General features: G+C 46.6%; 1 protein-coding gene across 1 annotated transcript in view; it reads left to right on the forward strand.

Annotated features, from left to right (window-relative positions):
* Positions 1 to 18,897, forward strand: part of LOC138580135 (rap1 GTPase-activating protein 1-like) — a 713,312-nt gene that overhangs the window by 629,679 nt on the left and 64,736 nt on the right. Inside the window, exon 20 of the mRNA XM_069650446.1 lies at positions 7,555 to 7,677. Within this exon, the coding sequence (XP_069506547.1) occupies positions 7,555 to 7,677 (123 nt within the window). The remainder of the gene's footprint in view (positions 1 to 7,554; positions 7,678 to 18,897) is intronic.

Below are 18,897 nucleotides of genomic sequence, written 5' to 3' on the forward strand. Positions count from 1 at the left end.
CTGCCACATCATTTCAATGACCGTGTCAAGTTTTTCTTCCAGCATTATCTCAGACCATGTCTCTCTCATCCGCCTTACCAAGCTTGTATAGGTAATATACTGCCTCAAGTGTAGACCTGTTTCCTCTACCAGCTCCCCGAATTCCTTTACTTCCCCCTCTTGCCATATTTCTCCCACTGTAGCTATTCCCACAGGTTCCCAATGCCTATGAATCATCTTCCTCAGTTGCACGTCTCCTCCGGTCAATGCCACTAACGGCACTTGTAGAGAACACAGGGTAGGATTCTCCATGACCTGGCAAGCCTTGCACCATATCTTCCATCCCAATTTCAACATCCCCGGGTGCCCTTGTAGCTCAAGTTTGGGCAGCCATATCAGTTCCTTATAAAAAACTGGGCACATTCAGATCTCAACTGTCTAGACTCTGATGTTGAGTCTTCCGTTAACGATTTAGCCACGTATTGCAGTTGACTGGCCAAATAATAGATCTCAAAGTTAGGCAGTTTAATACCCCCCTTTATCATAAGTGTTCTGTAATTTCCATAGGGCAATTCTGTTCCTAGTTCCATGCCAGATGAAGCCCCTGCTTATGCTCGGGAGTTTGACAAAGAAACGCTTGGGTATCATGTATGGTATGTTCCCAAAAAGATTTTGTAGCCTAGGCAATACAACCATCTTCAACAATGCCCCCCCTCCCCATCATGGCCAAGGGGAGCCTAGTCCAGAACCTCATGCTATTTTTGATGTTTGCTACTGCTTTCTCAGTGTTATCTTTATTTTCTGCTTCCGCTGTGTGATAAATGTCAATCCCAAGATATCTAAACGTGCTGGTCTCCTAAGGTATTTGTAAGACTGGCAGTTGTTCCCGCGGGACCCCTATATACCTCGCCAGGGGGAATATACACGATTTCTTGGGATTAACTGCAATACCAGAGAGCCTCGCAAAACGCTCCATTGCTTCCAGAATGTATTGAAGGTTCTCTTCAGGGTACCTAGGTATAGCAACATATTATCTGCGTATAATGAAATTATATGTGGTCCCCCTTTCGTGTGGATCCCCACTTCCTCATACTGTTTTCTCAGCTATATCGCCAGGGGTTCCAGTGCTAGGATGTACAGCATCGGGGACCGGGGGCATCCCTGTCTAGTGCCCCTACTGAATTTCCACCTCTCCGAGATGATTGCTCCCATCTTAACTCTGGCTAGAGGTGAGCTGTATAGTTATTTCACCCACTTAAGATACCCGGGCCCCATCCCACATTCTTTTAGGGCTGCCATCAGCCAAGGCCATTTGACAGAGTCAAAGGCCTTCACTGCATCTAGTGATACAATTGCAATCTTGTTTGAATCTCCTTCTGTGTGCTCTATGACCTGGTGGAGTCTTCTGAGGTTGTCGGATATGCTTCTGCACGGCACATATCCAGTCTGATCGGGATGTATTGATCTGTTTATGACCTGTCTCATTCTATTTGCCAACACAGCCCTGAGTATTCTGCTATCCTGGTTCCACATCAACAACAGTCTCTACGACCCGCAGTCAATGCTTGGCTTGTTAGGTTTGGGGAGTGGAATAATAACCACCTCTCTCAGGGATTCCGGCAGCATCCCTGCTTCGAATGCTTCATTTAGCATTGTCAACAGCGAGGGGAGCACTTCTTTCTTATACATTTTGTAAAACTTACTAGGGAGCCCATCTGTTCCCGGGGCCTTACTGGTGGGTAGATGCTCAACCATTGCTTCTAATTCTTCCAATGTAATTGGGGCATCTAGGTACTCTCGCTCCTCCGCACCTAATTTTGGTAAGCCTATATTCTCTAGTGTTTCCATTATCTCGCTCCTTTCACTCCCTCGCACGTCTCCGTACAATTGTTTATAGAATTCAAGGAACTCTCCGTTCACTCCCGCTTGGGTGTCCACCATTTGTCCCCTCTCCCCCATCACTGCTCTGATCATTGATCTGGGGATCTCACTTTTGTACAACCATGCCAGCAATCTCCCCAGCTTGTCTCCCCCTGCGTGCTGCCTCTATATGTATTTTTTATAGTTTAGATTGCATAATCTCTCCCAGTGCCCAGTGCCCCACACATTCCTGTTGCAATTGGTATATAGTTTCCGCATCCTCCCGGAAGTGACCTCCTCTACCCCAAGACCATCTCCAGCTTCACCTCTGCCTTCTGCAGCTCCCGCAGTATGCTTCCCTGCAGCCCTTTAGATTTGGCTATGGCTGATCCTCTTACCACCACCTTATTTTCAAAGAATTCTATAATTTCTTCTCTCAGGTCCTCCCTAAAGACTGTCTTTCAGTGCTTCCGCTCTAAGTTGCTAGGTTGGGATCCTAGCTCTTGGGGGCACATATTGCCATGTTGAGACCAGTGGCGAGTGGTCTGAAAGGACCCTCACTTTATATTCCGATCGCACTATTTCCCTGTCATATCCTGTGAGGCGAACATATAGTCTAACCGTGTGTACAAGTTTTGTGGGGCTGAGTAATGTGAGTACTGTCTGTCGTGCGGGTGATGTAACCTCCACATATCCTCTACCAGAGGTCTTCCAGCAGGGTCCTTAGGGTTCTGGCAGCGGGGGTGGGTTTGTCTAATTTCCTGTCTGACCTGTGAAAACTTGGGTCCAACGTGCAATTAAAATCACCTCGCCATATAACCGCACCCCCCAGGTACGGTCTCATTTTACTATACAGGGTCCTGAAATAAGCCACTGGCCCTCATTACAAGTCAGGCGTTAACCCTTAACGCCTGATTCACACTTTAACGCCTGCTTTTTGCAGGCGTTAAAGTCCAAGGCGCTAAGCGACCTCGGTGCTAATTACGGCACCGTAATTTACAGTGCCGTAATTAGCGCCTTCCCCATCCCCATTATGCCCTATGGGGCAAAAATGGGAATGGGGAAGGGCAAATGGTGAATGGGGAATTACCGCCCCACTCACCTTGGAATTGGGCGGTAATTCCGCCATCCACCATGGCGAAATCCGGCATGGACCATGGTGCTAATAGCACCATGGTCCACCGCCTGACTTGTAATGAGGTCCACTGTCTTGGTTCTGGACTTATGTATTGATAATGCATATTTCTCTATTTTCTATCAATCCCTGTATTGCCACCATCCTCCCGTCCGCATCTACTGTGGTCTGTAGCAGACAGAAAGGGACATGCAGTGCCACCCAAGTGATCACCCCTCTGGCATAAGCCGAATACGTCGCGCCTACAATGGTCCCCTTCCATTTCCTCTGTATCACCTCTTGTTTCTCTTTCGTGAGATGTGTTTCTTGTATTAGGCAATATCTATTTTCTGCCTTCTTAAGTACATCATAATCTTATTCCTCTTCAGGTAACTGTTGAGTCCCCTGACATTCCAGGTTAATATCATAAGGTCCCCCATATTTCTGCCATTCCCAGTCCCCACCTCTGTCCCTCCTTAGCATCTGCTTCAAGCACTGGCGCGCATGTGTGTAAGCTCATTCCCTAATAAATAACACTGCAAATCCCCCAACTCCCCTCCCTACCCCCCTCTGCCCGTCCCCAACTGTTGCACAGCTCCATCCCTGGATCTCAGGCGATCCCGCATTTAGTCATGTCTCGGTTGCCAATACTAGGAACTCAGCAGGAGGTTACCACTCACCCGTAACCTATCTAACCTACCTATTGGGGTGTGAGAATAGGTCCCCTGTTTCTCCCGCAATCATGCTTATTATATTTTGTGCACTTGTGTTCTTCTGCTTAAACCCAGCTCGTCTCACAGCTTACGTTAGCCCTATCTTATAGTCAAGTCCCAATGTCATAGTTTATACAGCACTTCAACCTCTGGAGCCGCTGCGTTACTTCTCTGTGCCATCCTCCTCCTGTGTGTCTGCCCCCGATGGGCAATTCTGTGCATGCAACCACTCCGTCGCTTCCTCTGGGATTTCAAAAAAGAGGGCCCTGTTCTTGTGAAACACTTTCAGTTTCGCCGGGTACATCAACATGTACTTAAAGCCCACCTCTCGCAGCCTCTTCTTCACTGTCCCAAATGTAGTCACCTTCTCTGCACTAGGAGAGTGTAGTCCGGTCACGCCATAATGGATGCGGCTGCCCTTCATATTATTCCCCCTTTTCGGAAGAACTCTAGGATCTTCTCCCTGTCTCGATAGTTCAGGATTTTGGCAATTATTGGTCTCAGGGGGGGAGGGGGTTCTGGCGGTGGTTTCCTTGTCAGGCCCTGTGCACTCTCTCCACCGCGTACCCCTGGGTAAGTGCCCCTCACTCGATTTCTTGCAGCAGCATAGTCTCAATGTAGTCAGTGGGGTTTGGTCCTTCTTCTCCTTCCGGGAGCCCCACAATGCGTATGTTGTTTCTGCGGGCCCACCTTTCAGCTTCCTCTGCTCTATTTTTCCAGGTTTCTCACTTGTTGCTGCAGTATGTGGATATCCAAGGCAAGCAGCTGTGTTTGAGTTTGCTTCCTTCTCCAGTTCGCCCGTGCGTTCCGCTATTTTCTTTACGTCTTGTCTCAGTAGGTTTACATCCTCTTGCACTGCTCCAATTTTAAGATCCAATGATGTTTTGAGTTCGGCCATGGTCGCCTCCAGCTTGGTTTCCCATGCAATTTTCAGGTCCGCAATTGCGTCCAGGATCTGCTGATCGTTGCACACTGGTGCGTTGTCTGTATGTGGGTTCCTTTCCCTATTCCTGGCCCACTCTGTCGACTGAGGTGTTTTGGTACATTCCTCCATTGTTGATTGTTTCCCCTTTGTTTTGCGCAGCTTGGACGCCGTCCCGGTGCCACCTAGTGTGTCAGTTCACAGTAGCTGGAGCTAGCCTCTCGGGCCCTTCAACCTGCCTCGGCTCTTCCGGTGCTTTGTTCTACTTTTGAGTTGCCGGTGTACCTATGAGGGTCCGCCTGAGCTGCTAGTTGTCGATTCGCTCCGGATAATACATATGTCATCTAGTACTACCCTTGTTTCAGTTTGGGGTTAAAAGTTATGTGGCATCAGAGCCGGCTTCTCGCATGCCTTCTTCCAGCGCACCCCATAGCACCGGGCTTCCTGATCACGTGGTTCCCATGGGTTACTGATTCCCTCCTATCTTGGCACCATTCGCATGGTGTGGCCCATCCCTCCGGCAACCCCACCTACGCTCGAGTTTCGTGACTCCTCTCTTGTGGCCCCCGCCTATGTTCGGCGAGTCCACCCGTGTTGTGCCTATATTTGTTGCCAATGTCTTCCGGGTTCCTCTGCGCTCCAATTACGCAATCCCATTGTTTGGGGACCCTGTTTGTGCTTCTGTATATTCGTTACTGTTGCGCTTTGCAGCATGACTTTTGTGTTCATGAGTTCTGCACCTGCAGGATTCTGCCTTTTATTACCTCTGCAGTAGTTGATGGTGTAGCCCCCAGGAGGAGTCTCACACTACTGCATGCTTTTACTGATGTCGGCAGCATTAGTGTGCAGGCTCCTAAGTAACCCTCGGCCTTATGCTTTCAAGACTGTATGGCACAGTGGGGATGTCCGGCTCCTCCGCAGTCTCCTTAGGGCGCCGGCTCAGCATTTCCCCATGTGTTATGCTGCGGCTTGCTCGGTCTCGGTCTCCTATTGCGCGCCCTCTGGCCTCTGGTGCTGTGTCTCTGCTCAACGGCGACTCTCGCATCCCATACCCAGCATTTCACTATGAGGGGTGCTGGTTCCAGGCTCTGCACGCAGCCCGCTTGAGGCGGTCCGGTTCTTCTTCCAGCTCTCATATGCCCGTGGGCATATTCCTGTCCCATGCACTGAATGAGGTCAGGCAGGCAGCTGTACCTCTCCTGACCTCAGCTGCTGCTCCCGCCGTTGTGGTACCTGCCTCCTTCCCATGCGTGTGGGCTGCAATATTCACCATGAACTATCCTGTTTTGTGCTTGCACTTCGTGCACACATCCGATTAGTTCTGTGGTCCCTCCCGTGTTGAGTGTTTGCTCTGCCTTCAGTGCGCACAGGGCTCTGCTGCACTATGATAGCAATCACATGTTTCGGGATGTCGGGGCTGTGCCGTCCTATGCTTATCCCGTTGTGCAGGACTGCACCACTTTCCTATCCTGCCACGATCCTCAGCTGGGTTCCTTCCTCTTTCTCGGCTGGGCGTGCAATGCCCGTGTTGTTGTCAATGCAGTATCCGCTTGTAGGCGCTCACTGCACCTCCGGCAATGTCAGTTACACCATCCGCGTATGTCCGCTCAAGTATTGTATCCCTCTCCTAGATGCAATGTTGCTGCTCCTCATGCTTTGCTCGGGTAATCCCAACACGTACCCAGTGTTGTTTCCGCTGCTCAGCTGTTCGAGAGAGGCTGTCCCACACACGGCTGCTTCTTTTCATTTCGCCCCTGCAAGTAGGGTCTCCCAAGCTTCGAAAGCTGGCTGCTCTCCCCTGCTACATTAAGGTTCAACGCCTGCTGTCTTTCGTTCAGAGACGACCCCCGGGGCACACAATGCAGCCCTGGGACGGACAGTGTACTCCAGGCCCCTTCAATGTTGTGGGCTGCCGCACTTATTTATTCTGCACCGAACGACCTCTCCATTCCTTATGTTCAGCTTGGACTGGAGCTTGTGACTGCCCTGGGATAGCAGTACTGTGGTTGCAAGCTCCTTCCGAAATCGACCACGCTTTCCTGTTGTTGTTCTCTCTTTGTCCTCAAAGCGCCATCATTTTTCCCCTCACCGCCAGAGTACTTTTCACGTTATATGCATATATCTCGGGTTCTTATCTGTCCATTTCACCCGGCATCAATCCGTTGCATGCCCAGTATGTTCCCATATCCATGGCGATGTTCAACACACATCTGCCAGTTTCAATTTGCCAGGATGATGGACGGATCCGCAGGAACACACAGAAACACAGCCTATTCCGTGGCCATGTAGCCACTCCCCCCAACTCAAGCATTTCGACTTTAATCTAATGAATACCTAGCTCTCATGCCACTTACCGGGGAGTGCCCCATTCTGTATTGCACTCCAGAAAGATGTGCTATCCCAAACCAAGCATAAGTTTCCTTTCAAATCCCTGGATCTATAAGAGTAGGAATCTTCTCGGGATCCAACTTGAAAGCAGCAGCAAGATCCATGAAACAATTTAAAAGTTTAGTGGCTGACGGGGCCCACACAATCCCTTTGCACTGCAGATGCCCGTACACCTGCACTTTTTTCTAAAAAAACTTTGAACCGAATATGAAGGGATTCATTATCCCGAGTAGGCTTGTGTTTTATAAGATTTTGTAAGGCAAGTGGACACCTGAAAGCTCCTATGGTTAATTCAATGTGGATGATACAGGTTGGGCATAGAAAGCCCTTTAACCCCTTTCCTACATCCCTATGATTATGAAATTGTAAGGTATTACGTCTCCATAGTTTAGTCCTCAAGAGGCATAGCCATGTCATGTTTTCAGGATACCTGCTACCAATGTAAACAACTGTCTTTTAGGTAGAAGAAACCATTTGTGCTTGAGCCAATCTTTGGAATGTCTTCAAATATAATCTGAAGTTTTTCACAGCCTTCAGGTACTGTCTCACTTTCACTCTCGCTTTCACTTCCTGTCTAGCTCCCAGGCAGAGGTCCTTGATCGCCTCAACAAAGGCCTTGATGGCCCGAATGGCATTTTTGAGCTGAAGTCTGATGGCTCCTCCAGTCCCAGTTCTCCTGAGATTCCAAACCGCAAAAACAGGTATGTATGAGAGCCTGCTTGTCACATCTGTGGACCAGAATCTTTTTTTGCTTTAGGTTTTGTAAATATGAACATATTGTAGCGGTTTTGCATTTCTCAACTACTGCACTTCGTTCTGCTCAGGCATCGTCCAATTTATCAGAGTATCAAAGTGATATCTCTGGCCAACATTATTCTACACACAAAGCCTTGATCACGCTACTAGTGATCCGCAGATACACTGCAAACTGACATGTAGGCAGGGCCTTCCAAATAAGTGAACCTATCGTATGGAACTCACCTCCACCTCCCACCAAGGTTAATACAAACATACTAGTGCTTTACAAAAGTAGGATATTTCAAAAATTATTTCACCACACTGTCTTTACGGCAATTATTAAGGCATCCTCTTTCACTTGAAAGAGTCTAGAACGCTAAGGATCGTTCATTTAGAGTCGGAATGGTGAAGCAGGCCATTGGTGAATGTTCAACATGGAGCCGGCGAGCGAGAGCCAGGATGAAGGCATCAGCACATCTGCCAGGCTCTGGGAAGGAGAGGAGCCGGTGAGAGGATCCTCCAATGTGAGGCATGTGCGGGGGACTAGATGCTGTGGGAATACATGGATTTGATAAGGAGGCCCAACAACGAGAATCATACACAAGGGGGTGGGTTCACGTGTGAAAGGCATGTCTGAAATAGAGGACGCTCAAATGGTACGGAGTCAGTGGGGACTCCCGCTAGCGAGAGACATGGACCTTGTGTCGGATGTGATGGTAGGAGATCTAAAGAGACTGATTGAGTGCAATAGTTGGGTAGTGTGAGGAACCTGAGGGCATCCTCCCATTTACTCCCTATGGATCTTCCTTTCAAGTGGCCAGGGAAAGGCCATCACTTTTGGATCCTGACCCCCACTGGGTGGAGGGACTTTGGTGACTGGGGAGAGGATGTCTGCCGGTCAGACATGGTTCTGCCCCATTCTCCATGAGAATGTTTCCTACTCTTCCCCTTCCTTGGGGCTTTGTCAGTCTATACCTCTTCCATACACACACCACGACTTTAAAGTAAATCCCTTTGTAACTAGGACGAGGAAGAGACGACTGGGAGCAATGCACACTTCTAGTCAGTTTCACCAATTTAGTACTGAGATGATGAAGATGCCTATAAAGGATCAGGAAAGTCCTACTAATTGTTACAATGAGGGTCAGCCAAACTACCTGCACCTGTAGCCTATTGAGAGGCTACTGGTGCTAAAAAGCAGACCCACCCAGCCAAACAGGGAGAACCTGCCTGGAGAGAATGTGGCTGGCGTGTGGCGAGCACCAGGCTGGCGCAGGACTGGCAGAGAGGACGCCATGTGTGCCCTATGGAGTGAGACGGTGCCGCGACCCGAGCGGGCTGCGAGAGGACCAAAGCCCCAACACTGACCAGTGGTTCGTGTTCCCAGCTTGAGCTGGGGAACACAAAGAACTCCTGATTGCTGCGGGACACCGCCTGAAGATTCTGCAGAAGCGAGCACTGCTCGCTGTGTCTCCTGATGCCTAAGGGAGGAGAAAGCAGAACGACAAAGCAGAGCAGCCCTGGTGAGCACGAGAGAGAGGATACCCGTACCAGGGTACTCTGGGGCAAATGTAAGACAGTTAATGTTTGATTCCATGCGTTTATAACGAAAAATGAATATCGAAATGAAAAAATAACTCAAATTTAATAACGAAAAACCTAATAATGAAATTCTTTGGGTCCAATGTCAAGTGTCCAAATAACGAAAAGGAAACAACATATGTATATAACGAAACCATAGTGAGCTGTGGGAAAATAGAGGAAATAGCATATTTACACAGCGTGGCATTTCATTTGCAATTCTAAATAAAGAAAAAAAACGTACTTAGAGGTGTCCAGCAAGCAGTTATATCCGAGTGCCAATGAAAAGCAAATCCAAGGGAGAATACGGAACATTGCAAAAAACAAAACCAATCCACATCCAGGCACCAGTCATGAAGAAAGCCATAGAGTGATCACAGGAATCAGAAGAACCAAAAATTCAAGAAATCCAGGAAACAGAAAATAAAAATACACAAAAAAAAAATCCAAAGCAGACAGCAAGTCCAAAGAAAGCTGTCCGATCGCGTATAAAGTTGAATCCAAAAAAGGCGTAGTGTTTCCGGTCGCATTACATTGGAGAAAGCCATAGAAAGAGTGACACCAACTGACGGAAAATAATATTTCAGTTGTTAAAAATTCATAGAATAATAGTTTAAAATGTTATTCAAATACAATAGAATAATTAGTTATTTATGTTATTCAATAAAAGTGTTTTTGTTATTTTGTCATTGTTATCACTGTATACCTTAATGTTTATGCACAGGTGAACACCACATAACAAGAGGGTGTGGAACCCGAATGAAACCAAAGGAACAGTGACTAACTTTCCTAAGTGATTTTGAAGAAATAATGGATCATGAAAAAGGTGCTAAATCTTGGGGAAAATACAAAGGCTAATATTGTATACCGAATTAAAGACAAGGTATGGAAATCATGTGGAAGCACAAGCGGAAAAGGAATACCGTGCTACATAGAAAGGAGTGAAGTTTGGTGCAAACATTAAGAAACAAAGTGAAAGCTGTTATAAACAGTTGTGAACTGAATGAAAAGCAATTTTGAATGACAAGTTAGACAAGGTATTGAACTCAGAGTGCCAACCTGAATGCAAGTTGTGACAAAGCCGAAAAGACTGCCAATGTACAAACGATGCAGTGCACGTTGTGGCTAAGCCAAAAGTCTGTCAACATATAAGTGACAATTGAGCCCGATAGTTGTCAGAAAGAAACCACACCTATGTTATGTTCTGGCACTGATCTAAGAGCATCATAAAGTATCAAGGGTTATCACTTGCGTGACGTGTGATGGGTGGACGGTGTGGTCCGACGACTGCACCTAGACAGATTAGCTCAACCTGGGAGAGCGCCAAGAAGAGCCCAGAGACAAAGTCTGTGTGATATAAGTACTGAAGCGAAGAAGAGAATTTGTTTGATACAAGTCGAAAGGAGTACCAGTTGGAACTGTGTATTATTGGTGAAATTCTAGAGACTTGAACCGTTTGGAGCTGTGTTGACCTTGGGGAAGGGAACCTTGAGACATCTTGGAACTGTACTGAACTTGGGGGAGAGACCCCTCATATATGTTGGTATTGTGTTACACTTGGGGCAGGGAACCCCAAGTCTTTCTTTGTGGAACTATTTGAACTTGGGGAAGAGGAAGCTAAACCAAGCCTGAGCTGGAAGAAGCTCAGAACCTTATTTTTGAACACTTTCATTTGGTGCTGCCACCGCTGCACATTGTATATCTTTAGTTGTGAGGTCAAGTATAGTTTTTAGACAAAGACTGACTTTTAAATTGAATTTGACACAGACTATCCCTAGTTTCTTTAGGTACGGAAATCTCACCATCACATAGGGAAAATTAGGCCTTAATCCATCCTGACATTTGAAATAAAATCCTTTTGTTAAGAAAGCAAATCTGTTGTCTGTGCCCTTGCCTCATGATGCCTTCACAATGGCTAAACCTGAGACCTGCAGAGGCAAAATGAAGGTAAAGCACAGAGTATTGGGCTGGGAATATATTTGCAGGAGGTGAAGGAAGGATGGAAACTACACCTTAGCAAAGTATTGTGGGAGGAAAAGTGCAATCCCAAGGTATTACCAAATTTACAGAAATAAACCAATTGAAACACTTCATTCTGGAAAATGAAATCTGATCACAAAGAATAAGCAGCTTAAAAGAGAGAAGGCTGGACATGCTGCCTTCTGCAAATGCGGTACAATCCCAAACCATAACCAAAGTAAGAAATGGAAAGCAAGCGATGATGCGCTGCAACCTGGCAGATGGAGGGAAATACCATTGCGCCCCAGAGATGGTTTGAGTACCTGAGATTGAAAGCAGGACTTGTTAATATATGAATTTCTAATACATCACTTGAAACATCCCCCTCAGTGGCTTCCTTTTGGGTGGTATGCTACAGTGCATAATGAAAGCAGTCGCAAAACCTTGGTCAATAGGAACAGGGGGCAGGGTATGCCATCTGCTCTGTGATGCAGGGCCCTGGGTGGTGTGACATAGATCCCCTGTTCACCTGCAAAACACCCTGTGAGAAGGCAGGGGGCTCATCAAATGTGTCCCAGAATTACTGTCACGTACCTGTTATCCGTGAAGTCCGGGCAAGTATGAAGGCCTCTCCAAGGACACAGACCAACCATGAAGTAGAACAAGGCATACTCAGGCCCCTGGACTGACCACCAAGGGAAACCCTCATGAGGAAGAAAACCCTTCAGGAAAGGTGCAGGTATCATGAGGCCCATGAAGACTGAACCAGATTCTCCCAGGAACCAGGGCAATTAAACAGGAACCCAGAAGGGAAGGAGGAATAACAATACTGAGTAAGGAAAGGGGATGAAGAAGGCAGGCTGTTGAAAAGGTTAGAGCGCTAAGCAAGAAGAACCAGAAGGACGTGGAAGAATAGAATGCAACAGGAGTGTCGGCGCAAGGAGGTAAGTAACCTAGTCTTGTGACACAAAGTAGTTCCTGTCCAGCGGGAGCGTATACCAGTGATGTCGTCATCTCCACAGCTGTTCAAAACTACGCTGAGCGCGGCATGACGAATGACTTGCGGGCACCATCTTGTAGGTGGTGATGAGTCCATACGTCGCTGGCATCTTGGATGGGGATGCAAACCTTTACTGATCACCGTAGGAAAGGGGTGCCACGCCACCATCAATGCCAAAGTGAGCACTGGAAAGCAGAGGATCTTACAATAACATTACACCATTTAAGAAACATAAAGAACATTGATGACTGTGATAGACTTGTTTCAAAACTCATGGACCATTTAAAATAGAGCTCATGGTTGGCAAATACATACTTAATGTTCTACTTGGAAAAAAACAGCCGGCATGGTAATTCTGTTTACCATGATCAGTTTAGAGAGAACATTCTGCAGAGCAGATGCCATCAAATCAATGTGTGCTCTGCTTGCCAGATGTGGAGCTCTCACTCTCATGTAGGGGTGAGCGAAATGGCTAAAATTAGTGAATTCTGGGCAAAATTCGCCCACTTTGCAAATTTAAGCCCACAGGGCGTCAGTTTCAGTCTTTTTCCCCTGAAACTTTGTTTTCATCACAAAATGTAATTTTTTGGAGGCCACAAATTTCATTTTTTCCATGCAATTTCGTTGTTAGGGGCAGAACAAACACTGAAATTCTGGGGTGGGGGGACAATTCAAGAAAAGAAATTCAACTAAAAAAATGTTAAACCAGGTGAAAACCACCTCACAGGGCCTCATTACACGGAAGGCGGTAGGGGATTACCGGCACCGGTAAGGGCACCGGTGCCGGTAATCCCCACCGCCTTACTAAGAGGTCCCTCAGCGGGTCTTGTCCTTAACATGTGGTCAGACCACACGTTAAGGACAGGACCCACTGAGGGACTTCAGTGCAAATAACGGTACCGCAAATTGCGGTACCTTTATTTGCTCCTTCCCCATTCCCATTGAGCCGTATGGGAATGGCGAATCGTTCCCGGAATGGGGACTTACTGGTCCCGCAAAGGTCGGAGTAGGCCGCTAAGTCCCTATTCCGGGAACCCGCCTCTGACGGCAGTAAGCGGGTAGCCATGGTGCTAATAGCGCCATGGCTACCGCCTTCCGTGTAATGAGGCCCACAGATAAAAGGAAATTGTATGGGAATTTCATCAATTTCGTTTCACCCGGTGTAATTTCGCCCACACCTCACATGCGCAATACCTACACTTAATCCAAGAGGATGGCCTGGCCATGCATATGCTACATCAAGTAGGTGCAGGAGGCCCACGCTATTGAAATACACACACTTGAAACACATATTAAGCCAATATCCAGTCCCGCACTAGTCAGATAAATCATTTACATGTGCAGTCCCTCTTGGGGAGCAGACCCGGGCACACAAAGGAAAGCCCAAAGAGTGCATTGTGCGGGTGTTTGCAGAAGGAGTTTATGTGAGTTTTGAGGATGCTGGAGGAAGGAGATTTTGTAGACAGAGAAGCCGTTCCAGGTGATAGGAACGATAAAGGAGGTAGTGGAGAGATAGAAAGAGCAATAGAGGTGGTGGTGAGAGGTTGTGCTAAGGAAAAAGAGGTGGATGGGAACCAAAGGAGGTGCTGGAAAGAGTTAGAACTAAGGAAGAGAAGCTGACAGGAAAAGCAAAGAAGGTGTTGGAAGGAGTAGGACCTACTGAGGAGGAGGCAGCGACGGGAGTCTTCAAGTAGGTGTTGGAGAAGCTAGGGGTTAAGGAAGATATGGGGAAGATATATACAGAAGAAGAGGTGAGGCCAAGTAGATCAGAGGAGATGCTGATAAAGCGGTGAGCCGAGGATGACGAAAGTACACTTACACTAAATAAGGAGTTAATGCACGATAAAGCTAGGGAGAAAGAGTAGACTGTGAAAGACCACCCGGACTACAGGACAACATAGGTGGAAACACATAGCACATGCTTATGGCAATTATGGATGAAGTGGGAGAATTAAGCAAAACATCAAGGACATATGTTAAAAGTGAGAAGAGAGTGAGGATGAATGTCAGAGACCAGAAAAAGAGCTCTTAGATACCATCCGATGTCTGCACGTTTAGGATTATAGTAAAATGTGACAGAGGAACCTTCGGATTAGGAGCTGTAGGCTAACAAAGGCCAGGGCTCCAGGAAGCCTCCTCCAGAGCCTCAGTCCCAGCATTTGTCCTGTGTAGGTCTGGTCAATCCAAAATATCAAAAGCTGGCATTTTGGCTGGCAGAAATCTTTGAACGTCTTGATGTACCTAACATTTTCATGAACTCTTTGCATTGACATGACCCAGAAGATGACAACCTCACATAGACCTGTTACAATGGATTTCTAAAATCTGGCCTGGAACTCTGAGAGGTTAGCCAAACCCAATCAAGGTAAGCGTGGAGAGTGGTCAAGGCTTAATCTCAGGTGTGGTCAGGGGTTCTCAATGAGTCCACACAGCGAATAACACAATAATTCTGCTTAGACAGATAAGTAAAACAATACTCTATTTATTTTAGGCCCAAACCACACTAGAAAAATGAAACAAGCAGGGAATATTACCACACAACACTCAGTTATCAAACATATGCACAGTCACCTTAGGTTTGAAGACATGCATACAAGTCACATCAACAACTAAAAGAAGGTAAGTAATGATGCAGTAAGGGAAACCAGTTCCCAAGATTAATACCCTAACTTTGAGTCCAATCCCTATAAAGAATGGGGAAAATGCAGTCTTCTTCTTCTCATTTTCTGTCAGGGATAGTTGTCAATACCCTGCAGTCGGAGCAAAGGTGCTAAGGTACTTGGCAGCACCTAGCTTGTCCACCAACTCATCTGTCTGTGGAAGGGGATGCACATCTCTGTTGGTGACAGTATTAAGAGCTCTGTAGTCCACACAGAATCTCACATCAGATGTACCTGCTTTTGGTACCAGAACCATAGGACTGGACCAAGGAGAGGTAGATGGCTCTAACACTCCTAGACCCAACATTTTGTTGACTTTAGACTTATTGGGGGATCTCACGCTGTCTGACATCCGATAACTCCTTTGTTTGGTAGGCACACTGTCTCCAGTTTCAATGTCATGTTTGCACCAAGGTGTCAAACCTGGAGTGAGTGAGAACAAGGGGGAAAATTGTCTAAGCAAAGCCTTCAACTCATATTGTTTGTCCCCCTTCACATGGTCACTTGCTCCACAGGCTGCACAAGATCCACTTGACCTGTGTATGTAGGTAGGCTTAGAGGCCCCCTCTCATACTTGTGGTGGTTAGTCACACTACACATTCCATGCGCATGTGACCTATTCCCCTTATTATACTTCCTTTGGCCCTTATTGGAAGAAGTTTTATGAGTAGTCCCACCCTCTTTCTCTTTTGGCTTTTTCCCCTCCTGCTTACCAGAAGCAGGTTTGCCCTTATGAAAAGCTCTATGGGAAACACGAAGATCTGAAGCAATGGCCAGCTTTGTAGGATATTACGCCTTAGAATCACCCAAATGCTGCTTCAGCTCAGGGAAACTAGAGGCAAAAATATGTCCCAGCATGACCAGGTTGATTATGCCTTCAAAGGCGGTTACTTTATGGCCTTGTACCAGCCATTCAGTTATTCAGGAAGAAAGCTGGATGTGATAGTCCGGAGTTCCTTTCTGGCAATTTGTTATGATGGATTTCTAAAGTCTGGCCTGGTGGACAGATTTTAGGAGGCCACTGTGAGAAACTTGAAGGTGTCTCACCCGCTAGTCCCTGGAGATCTGACATCCAGGTGGCCAGGACACGGCCATCGCTTTTGGATCCAGTTTCTGGGGTTGGACCAGTGGGGGAGGATCACCTGGATGTGTGGTCTTTGGGGAGAGCAAGTGGGACACCGAAAATTGAGATGCAGTACCCCCTTCCTTATGACACCTTTTCCCCATCTTACCCCGTAGAATGTTGAAAAGCTCTACTCCCTCCCCCCCTTTTCCGACACAATCACTTTCTTACATCATGAAAGACAACGGACCAACACCAGAGCCGCTTACCTGACATGCCCCAATACAAGGGTCGGGCAGAGTCAGGCAATCGACAATAACTAGGCACTCCTGATGGCCCTTTCCCTTCCCCACAGGAATTAAAAAGGCAGAGTATGAGAGCATACTATGAGCAAGTCCAAACGCACAAGGGAGCAGCTATTCAGGACCAGCAGTTCAAATGGAGAAGAAAGGCAGCGAGACCTGAAAGGACGACAAGAAGGGAAGTGCCTTGCCCTTTTCAACCCAAACCTGTGAAGCCTCTGCTAAAGAATCATAAGACCAGGATTTACAGCTGGTGTGTGGTGTAGTAGATGTTAACGGTGCCCGGGAGCCTCCCGCACTGATAACCCAGGCAGGGAGGCACGCTTGCTACCGTTGTACCGTCCTTGACTCCAGTTGCAAGTCAAGCCAACGGTTTGAGCAAAGCCGGTGAGTCGGAGAAAGCTGATAGCAAACTGTGTTGAGCCCAAGGTTTCGAATTGCAACATTATATGAGCTTGTGGACAAAGAACCTGTGTATGTTTAAGTCCACTGAAAGATTAGTGGCAGAGTGGTCAGGTGCCACGTGGGTGCTCCTTCAAAGGACTCTGGCTGGTCCCCTTTGTTGAAACTACAAGTACCAGGAGGAAGTAGAAGAGGCCGGCATGAGGAATAAGAGGGGTGATACAAGGGTCGAGTCAAACCCCTTGTACAATCGAAAGTCTCTGACATAAAGGAAAGCAAAGGGAAGTGAATCCTGCATGCTGATTAAGCAAAGTGAACTGGGCATTTGGCAAATGTGAACCTGTCTGAGGGATGCCTGCAAATTGGTGTGAACAATAATACACCCGTGAACATTGTGTCGACAAGAGTGAGCCTGATCGAGGGATCTCCACAGTGAATGATGATTTGAAAAGACATTGAGACTCTTAAATGTCACGTTTTGAATAAAAGGCCGCAGTGAACGTGCGGGTGGGAGGCCCACATTGCACAAAGGATCGGAGCATGGCAGAGGGGGACCCTTAAGCTAAGTGCAATTGCCCCATGAAGATTTATTGAAGGAACTTTTGTTTTTGTTGGTTGTGATACATCAGGACCTCTGAGGCAAAAGACTTTGTGTGAAAGAGACTTGGCCACAGAAGGCCCTGATATTTTGGAAACTAACTGTGAGCTTGTGCTGGCCAGGCCCAGGAGTTGACTGTGCTCAGGAGTCCCGCCTTGCCCCGTGCTAAAAACTTGGGGAAGGGAGACCCAGCCATACTATCCTGATTTATCATTTGGTGAACACTTCTTTCTTTTCTTGTGAACATTATCCCACACTATTTTGTAGCATAGCGGTAAGGATTGGCAATAGGTTTTTGTAGTATAGGACCTTATGTTTTGACTAGCCTCCACTTGCACTGCCTTATTATTATTTAATGGTTGTAGCTTGCTCCCTTCTTAGATTTAGGTTTAGATTAGGTGTTTATCTCACCCATTATACAGTTTAATAAATACCCCTGAACTGTGATCACTTGTGTCTGTCCATTCTTGATACCATGCCTTCTTTACACCACCTTAGTTATAGTGAACAGGGGTCAAGGCTTAGTCTTAGGAGTGAGTGTGGTCAGGGGTCCACAATGAGTCCACACAGTGAAGCATCAATAATTCTGCTAAGACAGTTAAATGCAGAAATACTGTATTAGAGGCCCAAAACATAGAACAAATGAAACAAGCAGGTAATTATATCGCACAACACCCAGTTATGAAACATATATAGTCACCTTAGGTTTGTAGATATGCATACAATTCACCTAAAAAATGTAAAGAAGGTAAGATGCAGCAATGAAAACCAGTTGACAAGAATAATACACTAACAGGTAAAAAGAATAGTTTCCGAGTACTGATAATCTGAAGGACTAATTCATTTCCCCATAACAGATGAGCAATATGCCAGGGAAGTGAAGCTGAAGGCTTCACTTCTATGTAAACAAAAAAGTTTGGTACAAAAACAAAAGCAGAAGGTTTGGGGTTGGTCCTTCAAATTTGGAGGGAAAGTTGCGTAAAAGAGAAATCTTTCCTAACAAGACCCCACAACCATAAAGCTATAGGGGTATGGGATTTGGTGAATATCAGCAGCCCAGTAATCTCAATCCCTTCTTGCACCCCTCTAGCCCATTTTCTAGTAACACAAATAGCTTGCTCAAGCCACATGGTTTCAAGCAAGAAGAGAACAGGTTCCATGACTACCCATTATGCGGAGGATAGCAAGGTCATTATTGGCAAAGTTAAACACTTTCCAGTGAAATGACCTGTATAATGTTTACATATTTATTCAGTTTTGAACAGTACTAAGAGTGGTTTTTTTAAACGTTCTCTTCTGTAGCCACACAGCAAGACATCACTGTCTCTTCATTTGGGAACTCAGGCTTTCTCCCCTGACCATATAAGGTTCATAGGAGATCACACCCAGCACTACAAGTTCAAGATCAATGAATTATTGAGGCTAAAGAGACAACATACCTGGCCACCATTTTGCCACCCTACCCCATATGAGTACTCCAAAATCTTCTCGAGTCAAGGAAGTCAGTCATTCACATATAACCAACATACAATAATTCATGAACCTTAAATTGGCCCAACCCAAAATGCTAGATAATTTCCCATTTGAACAAGACCACAACCAAAACTTCATTTGGTAT

The sequence above is a fragment of the Ambystoma mexicanum genome, chromosome 3p, assembly GCF_040938575.1.
Source record: "Ambystoma mexicanum isolate Mex_15411 chromosome 3p, UKY_AmexF1_1, whole genome shotgun sequence".
Classification (NCBI taxonomy): Eukaryota; Metazoa; Chordata; class Amphibia; order Caudata; family Ambystomatidae; genus Ambystoma; species Ambystoma mexicanum.